The sequence below is a fragment of the Pongo pygmaeus genome, chromosome 12 (assembly GCF_028885625.2).
Source record: "Pongo pygmaeus isolate AG05252 chromosome 12, NHGRI_mPonPyg2-v2.0_pri, whole genome shotgun sequence".
NCBI classification, from domain to species: Eukaryota; Metazoa; Chordata; class Mammalia; order Primates; family Hominidae; genus Pongo; species Pongo pygmaeus.
The window spans coordinates 44,403,088-44,425,228 of record NC_072385.2 but is presented as its reverse complement, the minus strand read 5'-3'; the positions used below and the strand labels follow the sequence as shown (position 1 = coordinate 44,425,228).

At 47.7% G+C, this 22,141-nt stretch overlaps 1 protein-coding gene across 4 annotated transcripts in view; it reads left to right on the top strand.

Moving 5' to 3' along the window:
• PAX8 (paired box 8) overlaps window positions 1-22,141 on the top strand; it is a 62,866-nt gene that overhangs the window by 96 nt on the left and 40,629 nt on the right. For all 4 annotated transcript variants that reach the window (XM_054476045.2, XM_054476047.2, XM_054476046.2 and 1 more), the window contains exon 2: window positions 358-457. In XM_054476045.2, the coding sequence (XP_054332020.1) occupies window positions 433-457 (25 nt within the window). In that variant the 5' untranslated portion in view covers window positions 358-432. The remainder of the gene's footprint in view (window positions 1-357; window positions 458-22,141) is intronic.

The window sequence follows — 22,141 nt, the reverse complement described above, 5'->3', positions numbered from 1 at the left end:
TCACCCAGGGGTTAGCTGGAAGCTGGCTGGCAGTGAGGACGGGGGGATGGAAGAAAGGAGAGGGTCCCAGGAAGCCTGGCAGCCTTTTGCCTCCCAAGTTAAACGGCATAAGACTGGGAGAGCGGAGGGAGTGGGCACGGAGGTTGGAGTCTGGAGCTTCTTCAGCGCACCCCCAATCCTTGATCCTTCCGGGAAGCCTGTTAGCTAGGCTAGGCTGAGGTTGGCCCTACTTCGCCTAAAAATCCTCCTACTCCTGGCAGACGATGCAGGTGTAAAGCATAACGCCTGGGGAGGGGGCCTGAGGATGCAGGCATCGAATCTCATCGCATCTCATGCCCTTCTCCTGGGTTTGTGCAGGGCAGCTGCAGGCGAGGCCGGGACCTACGTGAGTAAGCCCCGAGCCCTCCGCGGGCTGCGAGAGACTCCCCGGCGATGCCTCACAACTCCATCAGATCTGGTAAGAACGCGGTGTGGTCAGGACCCCGAGCCCCCTCGCCGCCGAGCGTCGGTGCATGCGCTCGTGTGGTTGTATCTCGGGAGCGTAAGCACGGGATTCGCGGGACCCACCCGCGTGGGGACCCAGCTGGGGGCGCCTGGGGCCTGGCCCTCCGCTGGAGCCGCCTCGCTGTTCTCGGGCACTGGGGTTCCACTCGGCCAGCTGAGCCGCCCTTCCCTGGTTTCGAGGGACCACAGGGAACGGTGAGGGGATCTCTGTGGAGTTAGAGGGGATTTCCTTTGAGCTCCATTCCCAGCCTTGCATGGCGCATTAGTGTGGACATTCTTCGTGCTCTGTCCCTGGGCTGCACCAGTGCAGGACTTGCCATTTCCCCGTCCCCGACCTCTAAGTCCTCTTCCTCGGGTGCGCTCAGTCTTTCCCAGTGACTCCCCTGGCTGGACTGTGAGCTCCCCGCATCTCTCAAGCCAACGGGAATAGAGCCAGTGGTCCCGGGCCTGGGATCCGGCAGCGCACTCAGGTGCTCTCCGCCTCATCCTGGCCCAGCACCGGGCAGGCAGGGAGCCGTGCGCTGGGCGTCCGGCTGGTGAGGACTAAGCTGCTTGCGGAGTCAAAACCCCCTCCCCACCTGCGCCCGGAAGCGGGGCCTTCAAAAACACTCAAGCTCCCAGGCCGCGATGCCTGTTTTCCCCCTTCCCGGCCAGGGCTGGGCAGGGTCTTTGCTGGGAAGGAGCTCCAGGGTCGGGGCTGGTGGGTGCAGCCTTCCCGGCGCGCAGCGAGTGTGGACAGCGGCGGAGGCGCAGCGCGGCCCGCAGTGATGGATGGAGCCCGGCCGGCTTCAGAGAAGGCGATTTATGGGGCCAGGGCGCATCGCTATCGATTTGGGCCGGCGAAGTGAGAGGAAATCAATATTTCAGAATGAATTCTCCGCGAATATGAAGTCCCGCTCTGCAAACGGGACATTTGTTATAATAAGGAGGGTCGGATCGGGCGCGGAGCGCGGCTGAGATCTCTATTTAGCCAAGCGCACCGCGGGGCCCGGGCTGTGCGGCGCAGTCTCCAGTCCCAGGGCCATGGCTCAACTAGGAGGGGAGCGGGAACCCCCTGGGGCGCCGGAAGATTTCTCACTCGAGTTCTTTCTAGAGCTGCAGACTAATGCTCCCTCCCGGCCCCCATTCCCCTCAGAGACCTGGGCCAGAATCGTCTGGCTGCCCCCAAAAGGCGCGGGGTCCCTTCAAGGGCCTCAGGGTAGAGCCCTCGCAGCCATTCCCCGGCGCGGCGGGGTTGGCGAGCCCTGGGACCGAGCAGAGCTCCCTGGCACCTCTTTACGGTCCGCGCCCTGGAAACACGAGCGCTCCTAGGCCACTTTCTAAGGTCAGGATCAGGTTTTAGTCCCTTAATCTTTAGCCAAACCGTGGTACTATACCAGACATCGCCAGGACCATCCCTGAGGCCTAATGTGCAGTGCCCGGTGCCCAGTCCCATGCCAGGCTGGTCCAATGACACTTCTGCTCGGCTCTGGAGATCCATCTTTCCTCCTAACCTTCCCCTGACCCTTCCGGCAGTGGCAGGAGGAGTGGGTGCTCTCGGAAATCAAATTTACTGTGGCCAGGCTGGACCCTTACTCTCTGTCGCTGCCCAAGAAATGAGACGATGTCCCCGTCCCTCACATGAGCTTTTTTTTTTTCGCGGCTACTTATTTTCATTCTAGAAGTACTCATTAGAATAAATGGGAATACAGTATGCAAAGAATAAAAAAGGCACAATTTATTTTTACTGTAGTTTTAATCAGTAACAGTCCCAGATGATGAGATGCGCGCTTTCCCATTAGCTCGGATGCAAATAGCGCTTGAGTTTTGGGAGGGAGCCCTCTGCCCCTGGACCTACCAGGTAATTTTTTTCCCCTTTCTTCTTTTCGGGAACACAGAGGGGCTTCTTCTACCCCCTTTCCAAAACAAATAAACAAAGCAGCGAGGGAGGGAGGATGAGACTTTCTTCTCATAGTTTAATTTAAATGCTAATAAAACAAGAAAATGGCCTATAACAGCATAGACTGCTGAAGGCGCTCCCTGTTTCTTTTCTGAACCCTCCCTCGGCAAACCTGAGGGAGAGGCCGTCTGTCTTTCTGATCAGTTTACCTGACACTGTTGTCTGTAATTGGAGCTAAATTCATAAGCGGACCCCTCTTGTTTTTACAAGCCCATTTTCTGTCAGGTTTTAGCAGCTTCCCCCTTTTCCCCAGGCACCTCTATTCCTGAGTTCGGCAGTGCTTAGGGAGCTCCCCTGTAAGTTTTCTTTGAGCAGAGCGTGGGACGCAGGCAGCCACACGGCTTTTCGCGGGAGCGAGGCCGAGCGCACCCTTCCCAATAACCGGAGACGCTCAAGAAAACTTTCTTGCGCGGCCTCCGCCGCCCAGCCTGCCACGGCTCTCTCGCCTAGTCGTTGGCTGGTCTTGCCTTGCAGAGAGTCTTAACATCGTCTTTCCTACAACTTTATTCTGAAGGAATGTTGAACGCGAATCATTCTAACGTGCGCAGGTCAGCGATGGGCTGAACGTTCCTTAAAATCGCTATTTTTGTTGCATCAGGGACGAAATTCTCTAAAGCAAAAACATTTTTTAAAAAAATTCAAAGATGCAGAAGAAATGATAAATGCCACATATATATTAAAGTGAAAACAATACTGTACCAATGAGGAAGAGAGTTTTGTAAAAGCAAGCAGGCTGGCTATCATTAAAAGTTATCTTAAATAACTTGTCCCAGCCCACTCCCACCGGTCCTGAAAATAGTTCATTCAAGTGGTAAAATAAGACAAGGCAGAGGACGATGTCTCTAACTTCCCTGATGTGAGATCTAAAGCCCCATTCCTTCCTCTTGGTTTTAGAATTGAGGAAAGGGGCATAAATGCATTTGAAAAGGATCTGGTTTCTTCCCAAGTTTCCTGCCTGGATTGAAAAATAAGGTTTCGGGGAATGGAAGCAGCTTTGAGGAACATAAAGAGGTATTGGGGTTCATCAATTCATCTTTGTTTCAAGATGGTTTATCCCCCCCACCTTCCACAATGCAAGTTAATTAGGAGATAATTTAGCTACCTTGTGAATTAGTTTTAAGATAAGTATCTTTTTAAGCTTTGTCACTTTAATTGCCCCACTGATTGATAAGAAGTAATTATTTCTAATTGACACTTTTTTGATGTCTATTGGAAGCATTTATTTGGAACTTTTTGGGGGTGGAAGGGAAGTTAATTAATTTTATCAGTCTACCCCCAAAAGGACTCTGCCTAATTTTGTTGAAGAAGACAAAGGAAGTGAAGGAAACCAAATAAAAAATCAATCTCATGGAATTTTAATTATTAAGGGACACTTTGGTTTCAATTAGAGGGCATCTACTAATATAATATGTCAAAACGTTCTATTTATGGCCTCAAATCTCTAATTTATTGAGATGCATTTTATAGGTATTCATTTTCCTATGGATACACTCAAAGACCCTTTATATGCTGCCTTCATTTTGGAGCAGGTTCCTCTGCTGTGTAAATAATTTTTGTGAAAAGTAAAATCTGTCAAACTTGGTATGCCCAGAAAAAATGAAATCATTTTTGTAAGAGCCAATTGTAAGAAAGATTTACTAATAGTCATCCTTGTTCTGTAATTATTGATGGAGTTGGGTATAAAGGTGAAACTTTACTTACAGTGACATGCCTTTTCATACCTAAACCTTGGAGTAAACAGTTTAATCATTCACATCCTCCAGAACATTTTGCTGTGAGAGAGAAAGGAGTGAAAGAACAAAGAGAAAAAGAAAGACACTGAAAGGATGCAATGGGGGTGGAAAGGAAAGAAAGGGAGAAGGTAGCTGGAGATAATAAAATGAAAGCATTTATTTCAGAAATGAAGATAGCCAGGTGCATGGAATGTTTGCCATTCAGTATAAGAAAATTGAAATCCTGCTTTCAAAACACATTTTTGTTAACACCAAATCTCTACCACAGTCTCTAAGCAACCCCTAACCACCACGGGATACCCCCATTTTTCTACACCTTAAAAAAAAAAAAGAGGCAGAATTTTAGGAAGCTGGCTGATCCGGATCTTGGATATCTGGCTGTCAAAGTCTTTATTTGGGGTCCATGAAAAGGAAGTAAGAAAACGTACATTGTGCTCTGGGATTTATAAAGAGATTCGAGTGTTGTTTATGTTTATTTTATTATTAAAGCCCCTGTGGTCTTCATCTCTATTTTGCACACACAATCTTTTCATAGATCGACTTGTGACTTATTGATATAGGAAAGCATTCCCACATTAACCCGAAGTAGAGACGCACACACATGCACACACACGCACGTCTGAAATGAGAGAAACACAATCACACAGGATGCATTCCTGTCAGGTTAATTTCAGCCAGTGCCTTTTTCAATCATTTATTGTAAAATCTTGCCTGCTTTTATTGATGTTTCTCCCAGATTATGTGGAGCTGCAAGAATGAGGAAATATTTTAAATGAAAAATAAATTTAAGACGTACAAACATCAGATAATATCACATACCAACCTCACTATTAGTGAAATTGAAAGAATATATAAATAATGCAAAAAAAAATCAGCAAGGGAGAGTTTAGTAATGGAAAATTCCCCTGCAATTAAATGAAACAGTAATTTAGTGAAGATATGCCTGAATGAATTAGCATTTATTAATTGGTTCTCATAAAAACAATTTGTGTGTGTGACTTGGGGAGGGGGATGTTTAAAGTATATATTGTCCATAGATAAAGTTCCTCAAATATTCATATCAAATTATGTCGTTACCACATTCTATTTTGTGAGAAATTCCAAGTCTCTCACTGGCAAGTTTCACCTGTACACAGAGAGCTTGGGTGCAAAGGAAAGGAGTCCCATCTAGATCAGAAAGAGTAAAGCTGGTTCCCGCTTCTCTTGGTACATTTCCAAATGTGAAACGAATGAGGGACACACTGGCAGAGTCTTCTATGCTTAGGAACATCCAAACCGGGCCCCAAGAAGACTCCCTGAGGACCCAGCTCTTCTGGGGCACAAGTAGCTAAGCCAGAGCTAAGCCAGGGCTGCTTTGTGGTTCTGGTCCCTCAGCCTGCTCCAGCATCCTCTCCAGCTCAGGCAGGAACTGCAGTTTGTAATCTCAGCGAGGAGCTTGCTAGGGTTGACTGGTGCATGGATGTGTTTACTTTCTCTCGCCACAGTTGGTCTGTCTTCAGTTCTAAGCATTTTAAAGCTGCTCTATTTATCAGTCCAAGAAGTGCTGAGTTCTCCGTTGAGCTGAGAAGCTTTGAGCTCTATGGTTCTGAGTACGCGAGAAGCCAAAAGATAAAAGAAACTGTTTCATTTAAGAAAAAAAAAATGTTTTAAAAAGTGGGGGCAGGGGAATGAATGAGCCCACCTTCAAGACTGCAGATTAGTTTTGCTTTTGTTTTAGTTGAAAACTTGGTGCACTGGCCCCCATCGGGTCCTCATTCTCTTCAGAGATAGAACTTAGTATTGAAAACACCCTCTAAGAGAGGAGAATGTGCCCTCATGTTGTCTTCTCTTAGAGGGTGTAGAGTTCTTTGCAGGAGGGATTCTTTCCGAATGCAGATTGGAACACCTTCGCCCAGGTTCTTCTGGGGAGGGAGCTAACATATTCTGCCTAGGAAATGCAGACAATGACTACTTTCAGCAGGAGTTCTAGACGTTCCTTTTGTGGGGAAGGAGTACAGAGCATGACAATCCAGGAGTCTCTTGGCTCCTGAAAACTCCACTCTCCCACACCAATCCCAGTTCATCCAGTCAGTGGTTAGTGACCCTGGGGTGGATGGAGTCTCTGCAGCGAGGTGGAGTAGGAAGAAGCATCAACCTTCTTTGTTTATCTACAGTAATGACACTTTTAAATAGATCTTGAGTATTCATAATTATTTCCTTAGGTCCAGAGTTAGGGCTGACAAGACTTTTTGGGTTGCTGAAAGCCCCTCTAGACTCCTCCCTTGGCCAGATAGAAATACGATGAGCAAATTTCTCTTATATAAGCCACTGGCCAGAAAAATCTTCATGGGAAGGTTTCTGTCTTAAACCTCTAATTCACGTCACTGAGTCTAGACTTTACCTTGCTTGGCTGGGGGGTCCTTCCCCAGGAATGGGTCTGGGTAGAAACCAGCATCTCTTTACTGAGGCATGTCTAAGATCAAGGAGAAGAAAGTCCAAGAGTCCTCCAAGGATACTTGGGTTCCGTTTCTGTGTTTCTTCCCGTGGACCCTCCATAGTCCTGAATGCCATACAAGACGCCGGCAATCCCTATGGCTCAGCCCAGCCAAACTCACAGCTCCTCCTGCTCTGCCCATGTCACATTTACATCCAAAGAAAAAGAACATCTGCACAAGAGCTGAGCATACCTGGCACTTAGTGAGCTCTCAATGAATGGAAGCTGTGATTCTTCTCTCTGAGGACTGCCACAGGTGTGGTGTGGTGCTGAGAGCAGACGTATTCATCATCTCATTTAATTCTCACAACTCTGCCAGGCAGGTATCACTACTGACATTTTTATAGAAGAGAGGGGAAGGAACTGGTGTTCAAAGAGGTTGATATGACTTCAATTCCCCTTCCCACTGCTCCCTACCTCAACCACCCAAAGTCCAGCTCATCAGAACTCAGCTACTAGATGATCGACACCTGGAATCCTAGTGGAACCTCCCATCAGAACCCTTGATAAGAAGGCTCAAGTGCCCATGCTGGCAGTGACAGGCAGGGCCTTCAGTCCATCAGCTTGCTTTCCTCATCAGTGTTCCCCACTCTCCAGTTTAATTAAAATACGCCCTTTTCCAGTATGGTTCTCAGTCTTCCCATCTGTGAAATGGAGAAGTGGTTCCTGCCTGGATGCCTCTCCTAGAAGTAGCTATGAGAAGGAAGGAGATGATCAGCCACTTGGAAAGGCAGAGGGAGGGGGGTCTTACTTTCACACATCCCCCCAAGGCTGCCGTGTCTCCATCTGCACTGGAAAAAAAGCAGCTATCTTCAGGCACCACAAGTTGAAGGACCCTGAGGAACTTCCCTAACTTGGTATCTCCCAAGCACACTCAGCCTCCCTGCCTAGGTTCATCTTGGATGTGAAGCAAACAGCTTCAGAGTTGCTGGGGAGGCTTCACCATGCTGTTAGGGGCCAGCACTGGGGGCCCCATCCACAGGCAGCATAGCTAGGAGTGGTGGCCACTGGAGGTGCCGATTGTTATGTCCCAAAGCTTAGGTTCATCCCCTCTGCCACTTCCTCAGGATCCCTCTCACTCAGGGGCTTAAAAGCAAGGCATTTCTCTTTTGGAGCCTCTGCAGAGGTTCAGTTTTAGAACGTTAGCTTGAAAGAAAGGGATTTTATTTTAATGTTTTCACTTTTTCATGTAGAAAGTAGCTGCTTAGCTCCCGGGCTGTCAGATGAAAACCTGTCTTTGGTTTAAGCAGAGGGAGAGATTGAGAAAGAAAAAATAATTCATTCCTCCCTGCTTTTAACTTTTTTTCGTCGTCTTCAGCCACAATACTCATTGGTTTTGTCTTTTTTATTTGTTTTCTTAAATGGCCTTGGGGTGACCTGGGTAGTTAGTGCTAATTAGTCCACTAGGACATATTGTGACTGTCGGGGCAGCACAGCAGAAGGGTCCAGGAGTTGGTTGGGTGACGCACCTAGGAGAGAAATGGCTTAATCTGCTGTCATCGGTGTGTACTACAGTGTTTGCGCACACCAGGCCCTCTGTGTGTTGCAGTTTTGATTCTTCAGCATCTCCAGGAGGACAGTAGAACTATTATTCTTGGGATAAACTCAGGGGCCATGAGGTGTCAAGAGAGTGAGAGGCTTTTGAAATCAGCATGAAGCCAGGATGAAAGCCCCTGCCCTGCAGGCAGAAGAAGAAGGCGAAGCCCGGGCTTCCGTCTTGGCCCAGACCTTGCTGTTTTTATGTGAACTTAGTCAAGTCAGTTGTCTCTCTCGGCTTGTACTTCGTCTTTATAAAATATGGGGATGCTGCAGGGCTTCTGGGAAGTCATCTGAGTAAAACCTGTCTCCTCACCTGGCACATAGCTGCCACTCAAGACACTTTTCTGTGCTCCATGTAGTAGTCACCAGGGAGCAGAGTCTCCAGAACACATTCCCAAAGTCCCATTGTCATAGTATTTCCTGTGAAACGGCCACCAGTAACTTGCAACCCAGTACTTCATTCCATTTAAAATTTAGGACAGACTTTTGAATATTTCATGTGGACGAAATAATAGATCTACCACCTAGGAGTACTGGGATTAAATGAAGGGACGCATGGAAAGTGTTGGCTATGACCTCTGCGGCTGTTATCTGCTGTTACCACAGCCTGAAATGGAAAAGGATGCCTTAGTTCACCTTACCAGAAAACCCACTCATAGGGAAAACACTAAGCTTTTGATAGAATGGCTGTCTGTGGACTGTGTGTTGAAATCCAGAACATTCTAAGGGTTTAATAGAATTGGTCTTTGAGCAAAAATGAGCTCAAGTGGGTTTGCAGTTATGCTGTGTGTGCAGCTAAGACAGGACTGCAGGAAGACTTGCCTGGAGTACTTGTTTTTAATTGACACTGAATCATATATTTATTTTTAAAAAATTAAATCCACAAATCCTCTGCCTTCTGCTTTCTTCTGTCTCCCTCCCTCCCCACCTGCCTCTGTCTCATAGTTTTCTACTTTGGGTAATAATAATCCAGCTTTGGCCTGATAGCAAACCCTGGTTGACATTTAAAAGTCTCTGTGATTAGCTGAGCACCAAATCTCTGACTTAAGCTTTGCTTTGCTCCTTTGCTTCAACACTGAGCAAGGTAGAAGGCACCTCTACAGGGCAGGGAGCTGGAGTCTTGCTCTTCCCTTTCAAGAAGGCAGACCCGCAGAACCAGGAGGAAGAATGATCAGAGAAAACAACTCAGTGGTAGGAAAAGGACTGAACACTAACAACTCATTTGGCAGGAGCACCAAAGGTCATTTATCTTGAACAGCCACCCCAGCACAACTATGTTGTGGCTGTTGACAGATAAACCCCATCTGGCTTTCTCAAGTCTGCTCCTCATTGTTCCAGAGCCAGTGTGCTCCATGACGGTCTACACTGGGGCTCCATCTCAGGGCTGCTGGACAGTTTGTGGCAAAATGTGGCAGGGCTGTAGGTAGAAGTGCCATGGAGACACTTCTGCCAAATGAAAATGCTTACTGGACACTTCCAATGCCTAGGTTCCATGCCTTCACAGATATGCAAACTTTCCCCTCTCCAGGCCTTACATCTCTTTGGCAGTATGAAAAGACCTGGGTCCTTCGAGCATTGGGGACCTTCCTGGGCCCCCCATATTCCCTGGGGACATGGCAGTACCCCATACCAGGAAGGTCCCCATGGCCCATGGCCCACCCCCACTGCTGGGATGGGGCTGTCTAGACAGGTGCCCCACACTGTGACAGGCCTGCCTGGGCCTCAGGGCTCCCCCTTTTGCAGGTGGCACCTGCTTTCAAGGGTCCTGCTTACAGTGACATAGTTGCTGTCCTGAGACTCTCCTTTCCTCAGGGCCTGGGTGGGGCCCATGCCATGTCTGCAAAGCACTTGGTCACCTGCTGCCCACGTTCCAGCTGTCCTCACCCAACCCAGCTCCAAAGCCACCTCCCTGTGAAGCTGTCCATGATTCCTCTTCCTCTTCCCCACCTCCCCAAGGTCTCCTAGCACTCTGTTCATATGGCATGCCTTGCAGTCCAATTTTTGGAGAAGGCTTGATCTCAGTGGCTTGCAGCTTCCAGACTTGAGCTACTTGAGTACCTGGGAGAATGTATGCCTCGCACATCTCAGAAGCTTCATAGGCTTTCCTTATGCTGGTCTACCTAGATCCAGAGTTGTTCAAGGCTGGAGGGGGCTCACAGATGAGATTCTGTCACCACATTTTGCCAGTGAGGAAACTGCCAGTGAGGAAACTCTGCCTTGTGGCAGAGCAGACACTCCATCTCATCACCAGGACTCTTTCCATGACCCTGTGGTAACTTCCAGGGCATGTTGAGTTAGAGTGAGGGCTGACCCAACCCACGGAGCCTTTGCTGTGGCCTGTGCTACATAAGCAGGACCCAAGGAAATGAAGGGGCCTCCTTCGCCTGCTGACAGGGACTGGGAAGCCCAGTGACAGCTGCTGAGACATACAGACACACACCCATGAACACTCACATGCATGCACACACATACACAGCATATGTACAACACTCACATCCAAACATACAGACAACCAGAGGGGATTAGGGTGAAGCAGGAAGGCACTCAAGGTGCAAAATTCCAGGAGGCTCTCTCTCTCGGGCTCATGCAAGGGCAGGGTTGGCCCTGAGAGCAAGTGCCTCCTTAGATCTTATAGCCTGGACACCTGGCTGTCCTCGCTGTAGTCCCCTGTATCCATATGGCAAACACACTCATACCCAATTACACACACAGACCACAGTACTCACAGACATACACATGCACACATGAATACAATATTCCCCATCTCACACACATAAACATACAAAAAGTAAGCCTTTAAAATATACAAGTATGTGCAGAAGACTGTCCTAGGTCTGTGGGTGATTTAAAAAGACCAGAGAAGGACCTGCTCTCAGAGACCCTGAGAAATGCAGCTGGGAAGTTACAGGTGTGATTGATGAGTCCTGGCTGTACTCACAGTTGCTAGAAAGGAAGTCATAATTGATGCACTGGGGAAAGTAGGGTGTAAGCTATCCAGGAATCTGCTCTGTGCTGTGCATCTATTTAGGCATGAGGTCACTGACATGTGACCTCCCTGTTCTAGCAACCTGTGGTTTAAGGTCTGAGTAGAGGAATACCAGTGTCCAACCATAAGCCCCTCCTGGCCCCTAGCCCCTCACTGAAGTTATGGGTCATGGGTAGCCATGGAGCCCTGTAGAGACCTTTCGGTCCAGCATTCTTGTTTTCACATAAGATCGAGGGGCAGCCAGTCATTTGCCTGCATCAGCCCCTAGCACCACTAGGTCTCTGGGGTTCACAGTGGCTCTTCCCAGATGAGGACAGAGCTACCAAGTGGGAAGCAGCAGTAGTGGCAGGACTCATCCACTCAAGAACTGGCCTCAAGTTCCCCCAAGAATGAAGCACTGAAGGCAGGTGGCTGCCAGCTAGCATGGGTGGGCCTCTCGGCTCAGCTCAGGTTATTCTCTCTAACATTCTGTCCTTACTCAGAATTCCTGGGCAACTCTGTGCCTGAGACCCCTCAGCCCCAGGCAGTTCAGGCATGCTCTGTCTACTACACTCTAAAGGAGAAGCGTGAACACAAACCACAGTCGCATGCGCAACACCGAGCTTATTTCTCCACCCACATGAACTGTATTTGTCACTATTAGACACAATATGGTGCCATCATGCAAATTTTGTACATTTGATCAGCCAATATTTATATAACTTTCATAAATCAGTGATTCTCAAACAGTGTTACCCCATAGGGTGGGCAGAGGTGCTCATCAATGTAATAAAACTGAACAACAGTGGTAGAAAAAGGTACACTTGTACTTATCTTCAAGTTTAAGATGTAAATTTTTTCTGTTCAATGGCCACTATACCTCATATTATTTTTAGGATCTGGGATTGGACTTAGCTACACATTATGATTTTCAAGAAGTTGAGCTCACTGTTTTGTGGCGTTCTTTGCAGAACACCGTGAACTTCCGGGTGCCCCATGTGCTGACAAGTGTCAGAACAGCTGGTGTCCAGCTGACGTGAGGCTGGACTTGTGTGATAGGCACGTCGTGGCCATAGCTCCCCACTCTGTGAAATGATGAGATCGACACGCCTCCATCCATCAGTAGTATCCCCAGCATGGAGAATTTACACCATCACCCTTCAAAGAAAGGAGCCAAGTCCTGGGCACCTCCTCTCACCTTGACTTTCCTACAAAACACCCTTCTTTCCTGGCACCAGTATAGCACATGTGTGTTGGTCATTTAGGAGCCCAGGTGCCTTGTGGCAGAGTAAAGACACATACAGAAAAGGTGGTCTTTTCTTACTCAGCATCCCTGGAACACACCCGGAACATGATGCCCTCCTTGAGATTTCCTTTAAAGACCCTGTCACCCCTGAGGTTTCCATCCCAGCTACCCACAGAAGTCATGATTTCTTTTGTCTTGCTCTCAGCTTCACAGACTGATACTCCACCATGGGGAGGGCTTCTATTCCCAGCCATCCACTGTCCTGTGGTGAACCTCTCTCCTCTCCTCCCGGCCCATTTCTCTCCCAAGTGCGTGCTCAGTCTGCACCATGTGGCCAGATCATCTCAGGTTTTGATCCAGCTCCTAAAGAGGCACTCAGTGCCCCTTCACTCTCTCACTCTGACTCCCCAGCACTTGGGTTTTGCTGCCTCTGTGTCTGGAGTGCTCCATGCAAATTTCTCACCCCAACCGCTGGCATGCTCAGTTACCTTCAGTTTTTATGATGTGCCCTCATGCATCCCCTGGCCGCACAAGGCTCAAGATCTAACTCCAAATTATTTCAAAGAGCATTATTACTCAACTATTCAATTTAGTAAGTCAATGTCTACTGAGCCCCTCAGTGTGGCAGGCAGGGAGTTAGGCTTTGGGGTTATGGAACTCAGGAGACCATGCCTCTGCCTTCGTGCTGACATTCTAGAGAGAGGAAAGCAAACTGAACTTTCACCACAATCACAGAGAGAAAGCAAAGGCTTCAGTCTAGATAGACACAAAATGCTGAGCAAGTAGTAGAGGGAGGCATGCTGAGCTGTGACCGGGTCAGGGTGGGATTCCTTAAGGTGGCTCAGAGGAGAAACCAGCCCCAGCAGAGATGCAGAGTCCCAGGAGGGTGTGCAGGTTCCAGGCACCAGCAGTCAGCCCTGGGTGAAGGAGACAGCAATGGGAACATGGTCAGGGTTCAGCCCAACTGCAGGGGTTGACAAGAGAAGCTAAGCTATGGTGTTAATTCCAATGTGCCATCAGAACGTCTGAGTAAAGTGCACTCGATGTATACGTTTTAGGGCATTTTATTCACTTGTGCATGAAACTTCCATCCTCCCCTGGCTTGACCTCATGCTTCTGTTGTTGGCAGTTTTCATATCCTTCTTGGCTCTCTTGCCACAGCTGCATACCTGCTGACTCTGTTGTCTTCAGGCTTTGTGGTGCTTTTATTAAGTGGAAAAGCCATGACAATAATCTGTGATAGGCAATAATCTGCGATAAAGCTAGGTTATTCGCTTTATCAGAATGTTCTGATTTCTCTCCTCTCTTGGCTCTGTTTCAGACAAACTTAGCCTGGTGATTTTCCAAAATAATCACATTTCTCCTTGCACTTCCTTTTAATCCAATCATTAACAAGCATTTTCAGGCAAACTGCTGATCTACAATCCGAGAAGACTTTCTCCTACCTCCGTGGCCTATTTCCCACTATTTCCGTATGCAAACCCATGTTCCAGCCAGCTAGTCATTGTTTCCAAAATACACCATGTACATTCTCACCTCTGTGTCTCTGCCCATTCAATGCAGCTGCCTGGAACACCCTTCCCACTCCCACTCCCTTGACAAAGCCTCAGTCAAGCTCCACCTCCTTCCCGAGACCTTTTTAGACACCCTCCACCTTCAGTGACCATCCTGTCTGACTTCCCACTGCACCTGCTCTGCTCCACTCCCTGGGTACTCAGTACCTGTTCCAACAAATGTCACTTAGCTTCTTACAGTGACAACCTGCCTCTGAGCTAGAAAAGAACAAGAACCTTCCAGATCTCTCTCTATCCCCAGCACCTTACACAAAATCCTACATAAGGAGTGAGGACTCGACAAATGTCTGGGCTGCTGGTTTTCACCTAATTCTCCAATAACATTTTTTATTGCTTCCTTAGTTGATCCAACTTGCACATTTGAGTTTTGTATATGGAGTTTCTCTAACATGAAATACATCTGATCCTTTCCCATGATATTGCTGTAATTACTTTTCTATTTTCTTTATGATAATTGGCAATGAGGAAACTGAGAAAATAAGAAATGCAGCCTTTGAGGGAACCTGATGCAGCCATTCAGGCCAGAGTTTCCCCACTGGGATACCTGCCTGGTCCTAGGGGCATCTTGCAGGCACAGAAGCCTATGCTTGAAGGCCAGATAGCCAGGTTGAACAGCAATGGGCACTGGGAGTAAAAAACACTGGCAAGCCTGGGGAGTTCTGAACCAACAAGGGACCTTCCTAGTGGATGCTGGGTGTCGACTTGGCAGGGTGATTGGTCAGATTTAGGTTGACAGCATCTGTGAGGATAAAAGATTACAAGATTCCTGTAATTCCTGCAGACTAGGAATACAACTCCAAACAATATTTAGCACATAGTAGACATATACTAGGTGCTTCACAAGTATTTGTTAAATGGATCTTTCTTTTCTTCTTTTTTCCTCTCCTTCTTCCTTGCTTCCTTTTTTTTTTTCTTCTTCTCCTTCTTCTTTCTTGGCTTTAGATAAGTGTTTCTTAAGTGTGGTCTGTATCAGAACCTCCTGGGATTTTTGTTAGCAAATGTGGAGCCCTGGAATCTGTATCCTTCACAAGCTCCCAGGGATTTTTTTATGATCAGGACTCCCATGTGGAGTCTCCCATGTGGAATCCCTCATGCCTGCCTGCTGGGGGCACAGCCCTTCTTTTTACACTGTGCCTCTTCCTCCCAGAGATCTCCCATCTGGCTGTGGGTAGATCAGATTTGAATGCGGTCTCAGATCTGCCCCTAACTGGCTGTGCACAGGCCATTTGAGCCTCTGAGATGGCATCTTTATCTATAAAATGGGGCAAAGTGCCAGCCCCACCTACCTCATGGGATTGTTGTGAAAACCAATCCTGGATGCAACCAAGTCCAACAACTGGTGTTTGTTGAACTAAATTTAAGAATCACTTATTTGACAGTACTTTGGAAGGGCCCTGTGGATGTCAGGTGAGTTTATAACCAACATTTAGACTGGATCCAGGATCAGAAAGTTCTTGAAAGGAGGAGAAGCCTGGAGGTCCTGGTAATTGGAGGCAATCCAGCCTGGCATTTGGAATCTTTGCTGTGCTGATACACTGATGTTCTTTCACTGGAAAAAAAAAAAAAAAAAAAAAAAAAAAAAACATTGCCACATGATGCAAGGATCACAAATGGAGAACAAGATGATGAACAAGATGGTAGCAAGGATAGTAATGTCAAGAGAAACAGGTTCACCAAAAGAGGGTAAGATGTTAGAAAGGATTTTACCCTCTACTTGACTGACTGAACCTGCCTTATACTTAAGAGTCATTTGGAGGGAACTGGAGGGGCAGCCAATTACCCTAGGAGAGCGGCCTCCAGGGGCTGCCCAAGCCTGCTGTGTGAAATTCAGGGCTAAATCTTTAAAACTCTATTGATCTGTGCGTGGGTTTGCTAGGGCTGCAGTGACAAAGTACTACAAACTGGAGGGCTTAAATAATAGAAATTTATTGTCTCACAGTTCTGGAAGCCAAAAGTGTCAAATCAAGGAGTCAAAAGAGTTGTTTCCTTCTGAGGCTGGAGGAGAATCTGTTCTGTGCCTCTCTCGTAGCTCCTGGTGGTTTGCTAGAAGTCTTTGGCATTCCTTGTCTTGTGACAGCATAACTCTGATATTCACATAGCTTTCTCACTTTATCTCTGTGTCCAAATCTACCCTTTTCACAAGGACTTGATCATATTGGATTAGGCCCACCCTAATGACCTCACCTTAACTAGATCATCTGCAAAGACCTTGTTTCCAAGGTACTAGGGTGGTGGGTAGAGAGAGGGGAGGGGACTATTCAATTCATAACACCTAAGTATTGTGTGTCCTTAGTCCGTTTCAGTCCCCACCCAGCCCTGACTTGACCCTCAGCTGCTTTGGGTCTGAGCAACACCACTGCAGAAGCTCTGATTTGGGGCTGACAGAAAGAGGAGGGGAAGGTGACATCCATCCTCCAGAGCCTTTCCTATTGCTCCAACAGAGAAGGAGACTCCCCTTCCCAAGCCAGAATCCCCCAAAGACAGCCTGAAGTCCAGGTTCAACACTTAGAAAAGGCGAGTCATGGTGACTCACACCTGTAATCCCAGCACTTTGGGAGGCTGAGGCCAGAAGATTGCTTGAGCCCAGGAGTTCAAGACCAGCCTGAGCATCATAGCAAAATCACCTCTCTGCAAAAAATAAAAAACACTTAAGAAAACAAAAAGGACAAGCAAACAAGCTGATACAAGAACCTAAAATCAGCCGGGCGCAGTGGCTCATGCCTGTAATTCTAACACTTTGGGAGGCCGAGGCAGGTGGATCATCTAAGGTCGGGAGTTCGAGACTAGCTTGGCCAACATGACAAAACCCTATCTGTACTAAAAATACAAAAATTAGCTGGGCGTGGTGGTGGGCAGCTATATTCCCAGCTGCTTGGGAGGCTGAGGCAGGAGAATTGCTTGAACCCGGGCGGGGCAGAGGTTGCAGGGTTGCAGTGAGCCAAGATTGCACCACTTCACTCCAGCCTGAGTGAAAGAATGAAACTCTGTCTAAAAAAAAAAAAAACCTAAAATCTTTCAGGGCATGCCTTGCTTCAGGACATGTTCTGTGCAAACCTCACCACTTTCTTCCTCCACTCTACCAGCATGGCCCTAGTCAAGAAGCCACTAAGCTCCCAAAGGGTTAAGACAGGGATTTAGGTCAGAACGCTGAGGTTCTTTCTTGGTTCTGCCATGAGGTGAGTCTGTGACATTAGACAGCCCACTTCTCCTTCCTGGTCAAGGATCCTCTCAGAAGTGTGCCTTGCAACTCTGCCACTCCATAGACACTGTGCACATCCACCTTCATAATCTGTAAGCCGTGGCAGCCCACTTTGTCACCATGCAAGTCATGTGGCAGCCCATAGGCCCCACTGTGTGCTACCTTCCCTCATCTTATGGCACCCCCAGTGTCACTCCTGGTGTTTTGTCACATAGGAAGGTTACTCAATGTTTCCCTCTAGAGCTCTCTCTGTACCAGCTTCTGCGGGTTTCTGGCCTCTGTTTCCTGGCTGAGGGCAGTCCCAGAGTTGTAGACATTAGGACTGGAAGGATCATCTGCTTCTGTCAAGCCAGATGAAGAAACTGAGGCACAGACTGGCATTGTCACAGAGTGGGCAGAACCTAGGCCTCCTAATTCTCAGCACCCCCTGTTTCCTCTCCAGAAACCACAGCCTGCAGGCTGCATCTGCTGGCCTCTGTCCCTTCCCCTTTTCTTCTGCAGCGGTGAGGGCAGCCTTTAGAGTGGATAATCTCCTTCACCATGGTGCCTGCTATCAACAGGTGTGGAAACAACAGATGCACGGTTTTGTCACAGATTTTGCTCCTGTGTGTCGCTCAAAAAGGAGGTTCCCCTTCATTTGTTCTTACCTGTTATGGTCCACAGGATGGCCAGGCCCTCCTTCTGTCCCCCACCCTGAAGACTCTGCAACTCACCCACACAGTCACACACATACACACACACACACACACACACAAACAGTCACTCTCTCTCTCTCTCTCTAAATGTGCCCTAATTCAGGCTAAAGCCCACCCTTTACAAATGCCTCCTCCATGAGTTAGTCAAGCCCGTCAGGTTGTATCTTAGTTAAGATCTCAGAAGCAAAGAATCCCAGCCTTCAAAAGAAACTTAGAGGTCATTTAGTCCAACTGTCCGGGTGAGGGAGGTGTCTTTATGTGACTTCATTATATTGAATATTCCCTCGTTCCTCTGGCCTCTCAGTCTCTGCAGTCACCCCGGCTACAGCTGTTATTTCCTTCCTGTTCCCCCTTCTCCCCATCCTCCCTACCTACCCCTATGCTTATGGTTTCCTGCCCTCAGCAGGGGTTCTTCTCGCCACCCCTCTATTTCCCTCCTTACCCATCTCTGGGTGATTTTTAAATCAGTGCCCACTAAACTCACATTTACAGCATTATAACTTTGAGCTGTAGAACCTACCAGTACGTTATGTCCTTTACTATCCATCCCATCCCCAACACACACACATACTCACCCATGCGCACACCCACACACACCCACTCATTCATACACACATTCACACAGACACCCATATACACACCTCCACAGATATTCCACGGAGCTACTTGTGGACAGAATTGAAGGAGACGGTGCATGTAAATGGGTTGAAAATCTTTAAGGTTCTATAATATGTCAGGGACTATTAACTTGTAAGTTTCTCAAGGGCAAGGACTGTCTTCTACTCAGAAACCATCACCCCACATACACACAGCCTGGAATATTATTAGACACAGAGTGGGTGCTCACTGAATTGAAATCTAATGTATTGAAAATTGCTTTAATATAAACCCATTAAAAAAAAAGCATTAATAGCCACAGGCCTCTGACCTCATGGGGAGTTGAGGGTGTAGTGCAGTAACTTGTACAGTCGCTAAGCATCTAAACGCATGTTCGGCAGGTGCTGCCATACCTGCCTTGCCTGTTTCCCTCCCCAAATGCAGAGACCCTGGACCTTCCTTCTGCAGCCCAGAGGGTCTTTCCACAGCCCTGATGTGCGATGCCAGGAGTCTGCAAGTGTCTGGGAAGCTCAATGGGAAGGACCTGGGAAGAATGACCTCTAGTAAACCTGCAGGGAGCACTGGGAAGCTCCATTTGCAGCCCCTGACTAGAAGTTCATGTTTAATCAATTAATTAATGCTTTCGATAAGTGTTTGTTGACATCCACAGAGTAGATATAAAGTCTAGACTATCAACAGAGGAGATTTTTAAAAATACAGATTCAGGGATGCTATGCCAAAAGATTGTGACTGAACTGACCTGAGGCGGGAAGTTTCTGGACTCTCCAGGTGATTCCAGTGTGCAGCTGGGAGGAGGAAAGCACTGCTCTACCCACTGCAAAGCACGCCTGCATGGTCAGATGAAAGCTGCACCTCCCCTCAAGGAGCCAGGAAAGAACTTGACAACGAGATTCAAAGAGAAGACAGGGGCTGGGGAGGTCGGTGGGAGTATGGAGAAGGTTCTGGAAGGTTGCTTCTGGGAGGCTTCTCTCCCTGGGCTTCTGAAGGCCAGAGTGCAGGGTGTGGATTAGCCATACCCAAAGCCACATTCACAGAGTGGAGAGCATCACTCCTGCAGGAAGGAAAGGAAGTGAGTCCCCTGCTTGGGAAATAGTGCCCAATCTCAGAGGGAGAAAGTGGCTCATCTGCTGTTACTTTATATACCTTATATTGCTAATATAATTTATAGGATCTAAGACAGCATGAAGAGACCTCCAGAAATCTCTGAGACAGCACCAAAGGCAACCCTACCCAGGGAACCCTTGGACTTGGTGACCTTCAGGCTCAGAGCAGCCCATGTGTGTCTCACTTGCCTCAAGCTCTCTGGCCCCTGTGCTCCCAAGGCCTCCAGCCTGGCTCCAGGAAAAGGCAGGGCCTCATGTCAAGCAGTACTTTTCTTAAGAAGCTTAGAGGTCTGTTGACATTTGAAGCAGCTCCATCCCTAGAAATCCACACACTGAAGCCCTTCCTGGGAGGGAGGTGACAGGGTTAATCTAAGGGCTGGGGGAGGCGGAGAAAGGCCTTGAAACCACACAGTGAAGCCAACCAGATTAATAGAGGAAGAGAGAGGGGGGTAGACCATTAGGAAGACAAAGAGAAAATCATGCTGGAGCAATAGAAAGGGAAATCTAATATCAACTAGGGAAAAATAAATGGAGATTAGGGCAAACAAATTAGCTTTAATGGGTTCAATGCTAATACAAGAATAACAGCGGAGCTGCGAATGCCTTTGAGGAGAAGATGGGATAAAGAACCTGAGCAGTCATGCAAGCAATAAAGATTATGCAGGGAAGGGGGATGGCCAAAAGAGCCAGCGGGGAGGGAGAGAGAAGGGAAGACTCCGGGCAGATGGGTAGGGGAGCGGTGGCATTGGAGGAGTCTGCCATCTTTGACAGGAAAGGACTGGGACAGAGAGCTGTTAAGAACTGGGGAGGCAGCAGTCAGGAGGGAAATAAAAGAAAGCAAGGAAACTGGGAGACACTGAGGGCAGGGATGCAAACCCAGAGCCGGAAAGACTGGGAAGAAAGGAGGCAGTGATGGATGTAAACAAAGAGAATGGAGGACAACCAGCCAGTACACAAGAGTGGAGGGAAATGAAGGAATTAGGTGCCCTCTCTGACTGGAGAAAATTTAAAAAGGAAAAATTAGGCACCAAGAAAATGAAAAGCTGGAGAGGATTTGGAAGTGAGTTTTGGAAAGCACCCATACTTGGTAGGTGACAAAAGGACATATTCCCTCTTAGGGAGGGGTCTGGCTATTCCTGGAATACAGTGCTGCTGCCAGGGGTGGCACTGGAGGTGGGTGGGCAAAAGTAAGCAGTGCAGAGCATTCACTATGGCATCTGAGAGCTCTCAGCTTGAGTCTCAGTAATGCCACTTTGTAAAGGTGGAGCCTTGAACCTGTTACATGCCGTCCCTGTTCCTCATCTTCTCATCTGTAAAATGATAATGTACTTCATTCTTCAAAGGGTTATTACAAGAATTAATTGAAAAGATGCATTTAAAATACTCAGCTTTGCCCAAAAATAAGCACCTCCCATAATACTGGCTATAATTATTATTCTTAGGCATTGACTAATGGTGAAGAGGGGCTGGGTACTAAAGATAGCTCTTCCTCCCTCCTTTCCCCCTTCCTCTTCTTTTAGGTCCAACGTTGGTGAAATACCAGCCTAGTTTGATTCTCTCCCAGACAGAGTCTAATCCAAGGGAAACCTCTTTATCCATCCTCTATCTCCCTCCCCTGTCTCTCCCCAGCTCCCCCTCACTATTGGGGATGAAATAATAGTGCTAAGCCCTCCACCACAGCCACCCTCTGGGCTGATCTAAGGAAGAAGCATCAAAGGAAGCCAAATTTCATATTCTATTGGAAGACCCTCTTATATCTGCCTGAGCTTCAGAGTGTAGTAAACAAGGAACTGGAGTTGGTCCTCATGGCCTCACATCTTAGGGTCCTCCTGGGCTGCATTAAAGAGCATAGACACCCCACCAGAGAAACAGAGCCCCAAAGACCAGCACACAGCAACAATAACAAGCTAGGAGTCAATCAGTAACAGCCTAGTCATGGCACTAGAAGGGGAAAGAAGGAGCTGGGATTATTTCCTGCCCCTCCAGGCATCCCAAAACCCTGCCCTTTTATCATTACTAAGGATTTTAGAAGAGAGAGAAGAGAAATCAATCCAGGCAAGAAGAGGGGCAGATGGGGTGGGGGAGCTTTGCCACTTGCTAATAAATAAGTTAATTAACTTGAAATCATTACAAAAAGAATCTTCCCATAAAACCATAACCTCCAAGAGGGCAGAGACCCATCTGTCTTCATCCCCCTATGTCCCCAGAACCTGGAGCAGTGCCTGGTATGGAAATGGTGGGTCTCGGTGGTGACGGTAATGGCTAACATTTGTGGAGGGTCTACTGAAGCCCAGGTCCTGTGTCAGGTGCTACACGTGCACCATGTTATTTAGGTCACTTGGCACACCTAGAAGGAAAGACAGAAAGAAGTGACAGAAATTCATGCCAAAGTCATAAGTTAGTCAGAGGTGAAGCAGGGGTTTCTGACTCTCTCTTCCATATAGCTTTAAGGAATGGAAATAAATGAATACATGAACCTCACCCACTCTTCAGGGCAAGAGGACAGATTTGAAAGCTACCTCTCAGTTTCGGTGTTATTCTATATATATACAC